This window comes from Chenopodium album, chromosome 12 (genome assembly GCF_948465745.1).
Source record: "Chenopodium album chromosome 12, dcCheAlbu1.1, whole genome shotgun sequence".
Classification (NCBI taxonomy): domain Eukaryota; kingdom Viridiplantae; phylum Streptophyta; class Magnoliopsida; order Caryophyllales; family Amaranthaceae; genus Chenopodium; species Chenopodium album.
In genome coordinates this window covers 36220043-36233733 of record NC_137845.1, presented here as the reverse complement: position 1 = coordinate 36233733, position 13691 = coordinate 36220043, and the positions used below count along the sequence as shown (strand labels likewise).

Genomic DNA, 13691 nt, shown 5'->3' with positions numbered 1-13691 from the left:
GTCCCGATTCCGGCCTTCTTCTCCTGGGTTTGGTTTGGTGGTTTCGATTTTTCGAAATCCCACCTTTGGGGTTGGGTTGGGTGGGATGGGATCTAGGTCGTCGACGCGATGGTTTCTTGGTGATGGTGGTTTCGGGATTGAATTGGGTGGTGGTTTCGGGGCTGGATTGGGTGGTGGTTCCGGGTCAGGGTTTGGGTGGTGTGTGGGGATGGTGGTGGCTGAAACATGGTGTTAGTTTTTTTTTTTTTTTTTTTTTTTTCATTTTACTTTTTTTTTGTTAATTTTTTTTTAATTTTAGACAAATCAAATTGTGACACGTGTACATTAAACTTAATAAAAAAAAATTACCTCTTCAACCGGTTACTGGTCATACGGGATCATTTTGAGCGGACTGAGTATAAAGGTGGGATTATTTAAAAAAATCTCAAACGTGAGATTATTTATCGCGGACGCTCAAAAGGTGGGATTATTCCCAGTAATTTTTTCTTTTTCTTTTATTTGATAACTAAAGACATGTTATGAGCCATACCCACCTCGTCCCCCTTGGGTTTTTAAGCCTTATATTTTGTGGGTTAGAGGTATGAGTTGAATAACCAAACAAAAGGTATGAATTCTATCCATTTTAAACCCATATATCATACACCTTCTATATTTTTTTAATAGAGAATGTTTCTCTTGGACACGCATGCATATAAAATTTTGACCAATAATATCTTTAATTTGTTAACTAAACATTGTAATAATTGAATATAATAACTTTTTCAATGAGACGATTATTGCAGTACCCACAAGACAATTTATATTTTTATGTATAAATTGCTAATATTAGTCGAAATAAATTAGACAATTTATATTATTTATGTAAAATACTAAACAGGTAACCCGTGACCGATGAGTAACCCATGACTAAGTAATCCATGATTAAATAACCTCGGCCACATATAACTTTGTGATTATATAAACTTTACATAAAAGTAAAAACGTTTCAATTTTTTTTTTTAAAAAAATTGAGTACCTTCTTTTTTTTTTTTTTTTTTTTTTTTTAGGTAATGCTATATGTAAGCATTAAATACACTCTTGAAAATTGTATAAAATTAGGAATTCATAACAAAAACACGCGTAAATCAGTGTAATTAGTGTTTATATTTTTATGATTTTTTAACTTTTTTTACGATTTTCAAGTGTAATAAATTTAATGCTTATATGTAGCGTTATATATAGTATTTTCCTTTTTTTTTTTGGTTTATTTAATTTTTTAAGACAAAAAAAGGGAGTACCTTAATAGGCATAATTAATAATTAAAGTATTAAACCATCCAAAAAAAAAAAAAAAAAAAAATTGAACCAAACACTAAATGCTTAAACCCTAGTAATATTTTCTCCGACCACTCGACCAGTGGTTTTGTTTTCCTCCTTTTGTCCATCTTTGGTCTTCCAGAGGAGATAACAAATTTAATTTTGCGGTTTTAAGTGTTTTAATTGTAATGGGTTTGTGTTAATGCACTAATTTTAAGCTATTAGTTGTTCGAATTTTTGACAAAATTTTGATTATTTTGTTTGGGTTAATCGAAAAGGGTTGATCAAATTGGAGAAGAATATAAATTTGAGCTTAGATTACAATGGAAGATACCTCCTTCCTATTTGCAGGCCTTAAATTTGACAAAAAAAAGTTTGCCAAAGATTTCCAGAAGTTCAAGGTATTCCATTATACTTTTTTTTTTTCTTAATTTTTGTAGTAATATTTGCTCATTATACTTTTTAATGTTCAATCATATTGTATGAAATTGATGGATGAACAACAGTTCAAGGGAATAACTTTATATGGAATACCAATTTTCCTTATTAATTTATGCTCTGTGTAGTTTTTCATTGCTCATTTAATTGGGTTTTTCTTCAATCTGTGAAATTGATAGGATGAACTGCTGCTCAAATTTGTCTGTGTAGTTTTGACAGAAATTAAGCAGTAGGGAGTAGATTGTAACATGCTTTTAATATTCTACGATTTGTAGTATTTTGTTTACACATGATACAAAATCAAATGTAATGAAATACTCACTTGATCTATTGATGGATTGAGAAATGGGAAAACTGCAATAATTCGGAAAATCCGATGCAATGGTGATTGCTTAAAATTTGCCATTCCATATCTTTGTGTTTTGTTCCTTTCTTATTTTGATTAATTTTTTTCTCTATACCTAGGGGTATAAAGAAAACAAAGCTTTGGAAGTGGATCTGGATTTTGTTGACGACGCTAAAAATGAAGCAGAAGTTGGAAAAAAGTCCATTAGGAAGAGAAAAAGAAAGGGCACTGGAGGTAACATTTTTGTATGTCAGCTTGGTGATTTGAGTCTTTGATTGAAACCCAAATTTGCTAATTACTTTTGTTGCATTTTTTTAATTGTTTGGTTCAGGATCAGTGGAGGGATTTAGTGTCTTTAATAAGAGTGCCAGTGCAGTTACTGAAACTGAACTAAATGATGAGGAAGAGGAGACGCCTTCTGAAAAGAAGGAATTTTTCCGGCAGCTTCAGGTCTTATTTTGTTTTAATGTTGCTTTCCTGATTCATACAAGCATGCTATTTGATTAGTTCTTAACTCTAATATAATGTTGCCATCTCTAGAGTTTTGCCTAGTGCTACTGCTGACATAACTATGTTAAATATTCATGCTGAACCCTGGTATCAATGTTTCTGTAACTTACAGCGCGATGCACTTCTGCGGAAAGATCATAAAATTCATATTTCTGGGAGTAATGTTCCATCTCCTCTCCAAAGCTTTCAGGAGCTTAGTACTAGGTGAGTATTTGATTTGCAACTTATGAACCACGTGTTACTTGTTTATGAAAATCTAGTTTCCTGTTCCAGCTCTGATTTTAATTATTTTGTTCATGAATTTCAATGCGTTGTTTGAATTATATAGAAATAATTTTGGAATTATGAATTTTGTCTGCCAGTAAAATTTGATATTCATGTCTCTTAGATTTGAATCTTATTTATCGTGGGACTGAACCACAAAAATCTGTACACTGAGGCCATTTTCTCTATTCTTGCCACCGTTTTTGGAGTATGTTCATCTATGGTGATGATTATAAGCATCATGTGGTTTTTCCTATTTTCTTTATGCAGCCATGTGCTGCAGTTTTCATGTAGCCATTTAAGAATTTTTATTCTGAAGGTCTAAAAGTTGAATCATAGTAGCTGAAGGAGTTTCTTTGTGTGAGATCCTCATGCTAATGTATCTAATTTGCTTCAAAATTTACATCACATTATGGCTGTAGCAAGAAAAAATCTAGGATGCAAAAACCCAATAAAATTGCAATTGTGGATGCTATATTTTCTCCGTTTCATATTAGTTGACACTTATCCTGGCATGTTTGCCAATGCATGATTTCAGTAATTAATATCTTTAATTATCAGTAGGTAGATTATATAATTAGTTAATATTCAGACTATATGCATTGAGACGTATCATAGTATCATACAACTCTGCATGACTATTTTTCTATAAATCTCAAAGGAAGTCAAAGTCGCCTATTAGTGCTCAAGTAAAAACAAGTCGATTAATAAGGAACGGAGGAAGTATGATTGACTTGTTCATTTTCGTACATTATTGTAAGTTTTGTGCTGCAATTAAAGCAGAATTCTTGTAATGCTTTCTCTTTACCAGGCATGACTGTCATGTTGTTACATTTAGAGCACTCCTACCCATGAAGAACTTTTCCTTGTGAGGAAAAAAAGTACTTCACCAACTTCTATCTGCGGGGAAAATGTTTTCCTCACAAGGATATCTCACCTCGTGAGGTAAAATGAGTTTCCTCATGAGGTCTCTATTACCCAAATCACCCCTAACCCGTATATATATATTTTTTCAAAAAGTAAATTAGTGACAACTATTCCATCTACCCAAAGCCACCGTTTAACAGGTTGACTTTAAATGACATTCAAACTAACAATTTTGGGTGAAACCCATTATTGGGTGGTTTTGACTTTTTGAGTAGGAAAATTGAACTTAGGGGTGGCTTATTTTATATTTTTCTACTCAAGGGTGGTAATGGGAATTTGTCCCTCACTTGGATTGGTTTTGGGTTAAACTTTTTAATGAACAGGCCACCTCTCTTTTCAGTTTTCTTTCTTAACCTTTGTAGCCCCTTAACCTTTGCCTCACAGATAAAAATATATAAGAAATGTAAAGATAAAAACAAAACAAAGCAGTAGAGGAAGTGATATTCTAAATTTGGGGTCTAGTTTGAGATTATAACCTATCTTCGTTTCTTGAATAGATACGGATGCAAACCCTATTTGCTACGAAATTTAGCGGAACTCGGATACAAGGAGCCCACTCCAATTCAAAGGCAGGCTATTCCAGTCCTTCTATCCGTATGCCTTCTTTTCAATCTATCCATGCTGTCATCTTGGTTTCTGTGTCTTCTATTCTTTTGATTCTTGTTACTTTTGTCGATTTTCAGTGTAATCCACTTTTTTGTAGAAAGGAAAACAAAAATTTACGAGTTGCATGCTGTGAACTTAATATTTCTGCAGGGACGTGAATGTTTTGCTTGTGCGCCCACTGGCTCTGGAAAAACTTTGGCATTCATTTGTCCTATATTAATGAAACTAAAGGTATGCCTCCTGTGTTTCATCTCACATATGTGGATAGTATGGTGATTTGTGATAGAAAATAATGTGAATGTCTTCTATTTGAATAAGCAGCATGGGTTAAAAGATCATGTTCGTGCTGTCGTTCTTTGCCCGACTCGTGAACTAGCAGCTCAGACGGCTAGAGAAAGCAAGAAACTTGCTCAAGGAAAGAACTTTTATACAAAATTAATGACTAAAGAGCTTTCCAGAAGTGCTGATTTCTCAAAAGTGCCTTGTGATATACTTATATCAACGCCACTTCGCTTAGAATTTGCAATTCGCAAAAGGAAGCTTGATTTAAGCTGGTATGTGTACATTTCATTCAAGGCTGATTTTAGATGATCTGGGGTTGAGGTATGTATTTGATTGTGAAACTCACGCCTTGCAAGAGGTACTGTTCCAACCTCACCTAAGACTCCTTGCACTAAGTGCAAGGGGCCGACAAGGGAAAATGAGTTGAAAATGTCAAAAGGACCAAAATACCAGAATTTATGAATCAAATCAGAGAAAATTTCCTCTGTTAATTGCAATAAGTTTTTTTTAGTTTTTTAAGAATCAGAAAATAAATTTTAAAGCTCAAAGGACCTTTGCACCTAGGTGCACCTAAGTCAATTGCAACAAATGATCAATACAAAACGGCTAAGTAGATCTAAAGTTTAGTACAAATCCTAGGGAGGGTCCCCTTTGGATACATTTTTTAAAAAAAAATAAAATTTCCCTCGACGTTGTGAGAAAAAAAAAAATCACCAAGACCACCTACATTGATTAGGTTTTTGATTGGGCTTTTTGGAATGGAGCCATATAGTAGTATGATATCCATGCCAGATTGGAGACACATAATCATCAGTATTATGAGTTTGGTGCTACATCTATTTTATTTTTAGTATTAAAAAGCATGACATAATTCTAAAGCGGATAAAAAAAAAAATTAAAATAAAACCTCAACCCAAAGGAACAGTCCAAAATTATTATATCTGTCCGATCAACAAAATAAAAAATTGACTAAAAGAAAAATACAAAAGCAAATATAGTCAAATCAAACCACTAGATCATTACATAATGAAATGTATTACCAATGCTACCAAATTTAAACAATTAAAGGCTTATCTAGTTTACAAAAAGAACCATATTGGTAGAAAAGTTGCTGGGGGTGCATGCCTGCATCTGGTTTTCCTAAAGCACTATTTCGCAGTTTGTTTTACTTTAGCTCTTAATTCACCTGATAGTTTGTACTGTTGATATATCTATTTGAAATGTTGAACATGGATTTCGATGAAATAAAAATACAAGAATTGTCAATTCTAGGCTTATTTTTAGATTCTGCTAACATCCACAAATGGTTATCTAGACTAAAGAATTTTGCAGACAATCTGGGATCAATTGATCCCATATGTTTGTTGATTGACCTAGATCATTTTCAGAATATTCATTCTTCTTAAATTATGTTTAAAATAATACACCCTCCCAAAAAAATGACCACCCAATTTTCTTTCTGCAGGGTTGAGTTCCTTGTTCTTGATGAATCTGATCAGCTGTTTGAGCTTGGTTTTATGAAGCAGATTGATTTTGTTGTTAAAGCCTGCTCAAATCCCTCAGTGATTAGAATGCTGTTTAGTGCGACTTTACCTGACACCGTTGAAGACCTTGCACGGACATTGATGCATGATGCTGTGCGGATAATTGTTGGCAGGAAGTAATTATGAGTTTTTTAGTGTTTATGTTACACATATTTCTGTTTCCATTGGAGAAGTATTCTTGATAGACCTGAAAGTGAAAACTTGAAGTGAATGTTACTATGTAATCTTATGTGCTTTGTAAAGAAGTAAGGTGACAGCAATAAAATCAAGTATAGATCACGTCTTTGGAAAGGTTGGAACTTTGAAGAGTCTTAGTTTAATTCATATCTTTAATGAGATAAGGCTAGTAGAAAAATATTTCTTAAAGACCTTGATTGGTGACATTTTCGAAAATATTATAGTTATTATGGAGAAGTACATGAATTAGAATAGTAGTACAAGTTTCTTGCAGAAGCACTAAAATAAAAATTAAAATGGGAGTGAAGTAATAAATAGCTGGCTGAAAATCTTTATAGAAGACCGCAACAGAAGAGTTACCTGATTATATGCTCATAAGAAAGGAAAAAGAGGGGTGGGGCGCACTTTGCCTAAGTTCCTGGATTAAAACTATTGTGAGAGGGTCCTTCACTTTAGGGGTCAACTTGATTGGTAAAGTATCAATGAGCTTGCCCTTGTGAGCCTTTGAGAAGTGAACCTACCTCATGTCTTGCACACTCTGCTCTCATTATTTTCTCTTCTGATTATAACATCTGAATGCTTCCTTGTTAATTTGTCTGCATCTAAGTCTTGTTTACTTTTTCTAGCCATTACTAGAAACATAGAGGTCACAGCTGCAAATTTTATTTTACCATTACTAATCTTCATTTTACCTATCTTACTAAGGTTGCCAATCTGTAAACTGAATCATTTTCATCTGCCAACTGAGCTCTTTTGTATTGGGTTGTGAAGTATAATTTTGTGTCTTGTAAGGGTTAGACCACTGTATGTTAAAAGCAAAAGTGATCTCATTAGAGATCTATAAAAGAATGATTCCTTCCTTCCCCAGTAAATTGAAGTCAATGTAGAGGCTCTCCTCCTGCCTCTGACAAAGGACTTTTATCTTTTCTTACAGCTCTTTGGAAACAATAGAAACCAACATATTCAAATTCTCTGAAATATTATTATATTTAGTCTTTTCTGGTGAGTGTTATGTGTATCTGCTTTGCATATTATATATGTTCTTCGAGTGACTTTGGCCTTGAATTCTGTTTTTGTTTTGTTCTGCTTTTCTGTGAATCTTTCCCTTCCTCTTATCTGATATTGTACGCTGTCTAATTTGCCTTTGATTAGGAACACAGCTTCTCCATCAGTAAAGCAAAAGTTAGTTTTTGCTGGAAGTGAAGAAGGGAAATTTCTTGCTTTGCGTCAGATTTTTGCCGAGGTAGGCTTCTAACAAGTGACGTAGTGTGATTGCTGCTGTTAGAAACCCCTTATTGTTCGCTGATATTCTTTCCTTAGTTGGTACTTCCTCTGTTTATAATAACATGCAACATTTTGACTTTCATGCTTCTCAACATATTGCTTTGTTATATAATGTTTTATTTTTTTTTTCTTTTCATTTCTATTAGTAAAAATTATAAAAATTTAACTTTAATATAATGGACATGTTATTCTTATTTCCAGTTTAAATATACAAAAAAAAAGGATGTCTACCTGCTTTATTAAGAAGTAGAATCTACGAGCACTTGTTGCAAATTTGAATTTGTTATTTTTCATCTTATACTAGAAGCATAGATAATCTCTCTCCATCCTTTATTTAGCTGACACACATTTCTCTTAGGGCCATTCCTATTTTGTTGACAGCTTGACACACTTGTACTTCTTTCCTCTAAAGGAATGGTCCTTCTAATTTTTTGTATTTTCAGTCTCTTGTTATGGGTCCCACTTTTTTTCCCAACTTCTATGAAAACAATTAAAAATTTGACGCCCGATTCCCATCAACAAAAGTAATGGTCCCCACACCCCATTAACTACAACTAAAAATTACCTCACTGCAAACCTTTACAAAATAAAATACCAAAGTCAATAAAAATGCCTAAAACTCTATGCTGGTCAAACTGTGTCAACTAAATAGTAACTGAAAAAGTAATTCTGATTAACTAGAGGTGAATTAAGTTCTAAGTTAATGTAATAGAAATATATTGTGATTGACAAAGAGATTTTATCAATGCACTATAAAAGGATTATTCTTGCTGTAATTTTGGCATGTTGTCAACATTATTGCATTGTCTGTAAATAAAAAGTTAAAATCCATTCTAGTATAAGGGTTATATATTATGATATTTCTATTGTCATAGTAAGCAAGTATGTCATGTTACAAAGTGCTTTGGATAAATTTCAAGGTTTTCTTATGTGACTGTACACTCAATATTGCTTGCTTCAGATTCTATATCTAGTTTACATTCTTTACACCAGTCTAGAGGTGGTTATTGGACAGGGTAGCCCAATGATAACAGGGTCAGGGCCAAGCTTATAGGGCTTTTAATGGACAGAGCTATTAATGGACAGGGCCCTTATTGGGTAGGGTCAATATAGGGCCAACATGTTTTCCAATTTAGTTGACAAAGAAAATACATAATGTAAAAATAATTATATAGATTAATTTGTATTCATATGTATTTAATAATGGCTTTGTCCAATATTTATTTTAATTGATATTTTGTAGGCCCGCCCATTATCGACCCGCGACCCGCATTGGCCCGACCCTATATTGACCCTATAAAATGTGACCCTCTTTGACCCTGACCCGCAACCGACCCGCACCGACCCTGACCCGACCCGACCCGCCCAATAACTAGGTCTACACCAGTCTAATGGAGCAATGGTACTGATATTTTCTTATTCTAATAGTATCTCTCTATTTCCCCATAAACAGAGTCTGAATCCACCAGTCTTAATCTTTGTGCATAGCATGGAACGTGCTAAAGAGCTTTGTAGAGAGCTGGCGTGTACTGATATCAAAGTGGATGCTATCCATAGTGATTTGCAAGAAGCACAGGTAATGTACTATTCCTTATGGAGTAAGCTGCTTGCTTGCTTTCTTTATTTGGTATGAGCATTGTGTACTTCAAACCCTACTTTCTTCAGCATTAATGTCACCCTGAGCTTGGAAGACATTTTATTTATTTATTTTGGAACATCTGAAACTAGTCTTGTGATTTAGGATTGGGATGAGAACACACATGGGAAGTAAAATCTTTTCCTTGGTGTCTGTTTTTGTTGCAAGTATATGGAAACAATGGCTAAATACTGAAGAGAATTGCTTATTGCATACAACTGCAATTAGATGAATTCTTGAATAAGGTTGAGATATCATGGGGAATTATCAATTAATAGAAAGAAGGTTGAATCATTTAACGGTGGATGTTGGTTTTAAACGGTCCATTGACATATGTTATTAAAGTCCATTATGTATTATATTCTGTCTTGCAGTAATTACTGATCTGTCTGCTTCTCCTTTTTCTGGTTGAAACATTTTTTTTGTTGCATGGTTTGGTCTTTAAACACTTTTCCATTGATCTTGTGTTATTTGTTTAATTATGTGCAGCGGGAGAATGCTGTTGATAATTTCAGGGCTGGTAAAACTTGGGTTTTGATTGCCACTGACGTCGTCGCTCGTGGTATGGATTTCAAAGGTCTCAACTGTGTGATTAATTATGATTTTCCAGAGTCAGCTGCTGCTTACATCCATAGAATTGGTATGTTTAAATCTCTCTCACTAAGATATGAGTGTGTTATTTGTGATTGTTGTTTGATTCTGCTCAGTATGCTGAGTCAACATTTTGTGGTTTTATATTCTGGAGAACTGTGCAATGCCCTGATGTTGATTCTCCAAGAAAAAGATATTCTGAAATTTGGTGGAAAAATATGTAGGATTTAAATTTTGATTGTTTGATCAACTCTCAGTGATTGTGCTGTCTTATTTCTGGTTGAAACCACCGGTTAATCGGCTTCTACTTGCTTTAGATGTTGAGCAATTTGAGGATCTATATGGTGGAACACCTTTTGATCTTAGTCATCACTAGATTTACTACTGATACCTTCTGCTTGATTTTGGTTTCAAGAATCAGTGTAGCAATTAGTCATTTGAACATTTAAGTTTTTTGTTGATTCTCAGGAATGAATATTATTTTAGATGCCTAGGGCATTGGTCACTGATAAATTTTCGTCTGTGATTATATTAATGCATAGCTGAAAAACAAACTTTTGTGAAGCAATTGTCCGTTTAACTCGGATTATTAAGTTAACGTTCTGTAATGTTTCTACTGGTAGATCTGGTCCTGGGAGAGATAGCGCAATTAGTCATTTGAACACTTAAGTTTGTTGTTGATTCTCAGGAATGAATACTATCTTAGATGCCATGGGCATTGATCACTGATAAATTTTTGTCTGATTAAACCAATTGAAAAACTATGTGGAAAGCATTTCTGTTTAACTGAGAGTTTTAGTTAATGTTCTGTGCTGTTTCTGCAGGTCGAGCTGGTAGAGCTGGGAGAGAAGGAGAAGCCATTACCTTTTACACAGAAGTAGATGTACCATATTTGCGCAATTTAGCGAATATTATGTTAGAGTCTGGGAGTGAGGTACCATCTTGGATCATGTCTAAACCCAAAGCCAAATGGAAGAAGCATCACCCGGTTAGAAATTCTATTTTTTCTGGTCCTGCTGATGGGAAATAGTGGATGGTAATTTAGCAAAAGATGTAGGAAGTCATCATGTAATTTTTATTTTTTGTTACTGTCTTCTCCGAAGTCCACTCCTACTCCAATTTTGTCTAGAATGCTTACATGTTTTGTGTTTCCTATTTATTTTTGGAAATTTTCGGAAATATTACTAGGTTTGTTTCGCTACATTTGTAACTTTATAAGATTTGCGTAGTTCAAATTAGATTGTGTGACTATGGTTTTTAGTTGCTCTATGCTCCAACATGTTTTAATTTGCGACTCTATGTCCCTAATTACTTGCCTCATATGACTTTTCATGATCTTCATATGACTTTTCACGATCTTCAAAGCATGACTTAAAATATATATATATAGGGTTGGGATCCAATGAGAAGGACCTAAAATTAAGAAGGATGAGAAGAAATCCTAGCCATTCATAAGAAACAAATCTAGCGGCTGATATTAAAGCAAAAATGCATATTACCTGTACTTCGATCATCTCCCTCACCAAACTACCTCCACTAAATATCGCCAGATTATAGAACTTTGAGGTTGATCTCCATAGCTCCCAATTCACACTCTTCCATTATTTAATCAAGCTCCACCATCAATTTCGTCCTAAAATTTTTACTCCACGACTCCACCTGCACTTTTAGTTGCCATTCTCCTTTTCTTTTCTCTCTCCTCCTTCCAAAAGTTTTTCCTCTCTCAAAATTATGGCATCTCTAGTTTTTTAACAATAAATTCTAGCTTAATGTTGAAAAATTGATGGTTACAGCATTCTATTTCACAAATTTAGCGAGTTATATTGATATATGCAAGTCGATTTGAGAGTGAAAGCCGTAGACATTTTGATGAAATTATTAATTTTGCTTTTTTAACATTTTTGCAATATATTAGGTACTGTTCAAAATTAGTTCTCATAGTTTATTATGCTTTTTTCGGCAATCAATATATATACAAATTTTTTGAATATTATGCATATTATATGTAAACATTATGCATATCCAACTATGAAAATATGCACACATGGATGGAAAAATATGAACATTTATTGCTAGACTGGTAATTCTTTTATAGACGTTGGATTAAAAGCGACATGGTGTTTCTTTGATATACTGGAAAACATGAAATAACGCACTTTATATTTAATATTTATGCACAATATATTTGAGTTAATTTTTTTTGCACATTTAGCTCAAACATTATGCACAATCAGTATACAATATATGCACATAAAATCCTTCTCATTTTAAGGAACTTGTCATTTGACTATATATATATATATATATATATATATATATATATATATATATATATATATATATATATATAGGGTAAAAATTACTCTGTTCAAAACTAGATATTAATGTTCATAATGAGACGAATTTAATAAGATTCAACATAACTATATTATCTTTAATTGATTAACGAGAATTAATGGTCAAAGTATAGTTTAACCCAAATATTTGCAATGGGGTTAATAATTGGAAAGGAGGGAGTTTAATTGTTTCTGTTAGAGCTCTCGTAGTGAAAATGTGGCTTCTACTAGATAATATGAAACCGATACCTCACAAAGATAAATAATATTTTGGGATAGACAAATAACCACTATGAAGGAAATAATAAATATAAGAAAATAAACTTCTTAATGCTAATAAACTTTGACGTGAATTAAAATGATTGAATTCAATTCTACATCTATCTCAAGACATTTTATAGTAACTTATAAGCTAAATAAAGAAAAGACAATTAACGGAACATGTTGGAAACAACCTATAACATTTTTCTCATTCCCTTCTCCTATGTCTTCTCTTCTCCTTTCACTCTATTTAACCCTTTTTAAATTCAATTCCATTTGCATGTACCCGGTGTACAGTATTTTTACTGTACATCGGGTTTTTCCCACGTGCAACATATTTACTGTTTTGTTTTTTAAAAATCGCGGAATTTCATACCTAAAAATAAAAAAAACGCAGAACAACAATGGAGGAGAGAGAAAGTGAGAAAACGCAGCTCTCGATCATCCATTGAGGAGAGAGAAAGTGAGAAATCGCAAAAATTTGCAGAAAACGATCATCAATCGAGGAGAAAAAAGGTTAGAAAACGCAAAAATTGCAGAAATCGATCATCAATCGAGGAGAAAAAAAGGTGAGAAAACGCACAAATAGAAGAATTCGATCATCAATTAGGACAAAGAAAGTGAGAAAACTTACAAATTGCAGAATTCGATCATCAATGGAGAATTCGACTTTCGATACAACAAATTGCAGCAATCTCATTCACGAATTGCTACAAAAACAGAGGCAAATTGAGACTGAATTTGAAATCGATTTAAATCGATCGATTATAGAAGAAGAAACTTATTGTTTTAGAGATGAATTCGTACCAATATTCAACCATCCAGACAATGCAGATAAAGCAATTGATAATGCAGACGAAGCAATTGAGAATGCAGAAGACGCAATTCACAATGCAGAAAATCAAGTGGTTCCTGATAAATCAATTGATTCAAATTCAGAACAAACAACCAAATCAAATGCAACTGAAGGTAATTTCTATAAATTTTTGAGATTGTATGCAAAAAGTAACCCTTTGAATACATAATTGTTACCCTTATATGCATAAACGTGACCGTACTTATGCCTAAATGTTACCCTCAGATTGAATGCAGAACTTTTGAGATTGCATGCAAAAAGTAACCCTTTGAATGCCTAAATGTTACCCTTTTCATGCTTAAAAGTAACCCTATTTATGCACAAATGTTACACTCAGA

At 33.3% G+C, this 13691-nt stretch overlaps 1 protein-coding gene across 1 annotated transcript; it reads left to right on the top strand.

Annotated features, from left to right (window-relative positions):
* Positions 1 to 1339: 1339 nt before the first annotated feature.
* Positions 1340 to 11148, top strand: LOC145572343 (DEAD-box ATP-dependent RNA helicase 57-like). The gene is made up of 12 exons (XM_081631328.1): positions 1340 to 1696; positions 2199 to 2313; positions 2411 to 2529; positions 2702 to 2793; positions 4278 to 4374; positions 4537 to 4617; positions 4708 to 4940; positions 6134 to 6328; positions 7542 to 7632; positions 9127 to 9249; positions 9799 to 9949; positions 10725 to 11148. The coding sequence occupies exons 1-12, from the start codon at positions 1619 to 1621 to the stop codon at positions 10928 to 10930; spliced, it is 1581 nt and encodes a 526-aa protein (XP_081487454.1). The 5' UTR covers positions 1340 to 1618; the 3' UTR covers positions 10931 to 11148.
* The last annotated feature ends 2543 nt before the right edge of the window (positions 11149 to 13691 follow it).

Coding starts and splice junctions, on each gene's coding strand:
- LOC145572343 (XM_081631328.1), top strand. CDS start 1,619: ATGGAAGATACCTCCTTCCTATTTGCAGGCCTTAAATTTGACAAAAAA. Junction 2,314..2,410: donor AAAAAGAAAGGGCACTGGAG/GTAACATTTTTG, acceptor TGTTTGGTTCAG/GATCAGTGGAGGGATTTAGT. Junction 9,250..9,798: donor GTGATTTGCAAGAAGCACAG/GTAATGTACTAT, acceptor AATTATGTGCAG/CGGGAGAATGCTGTTGATAA.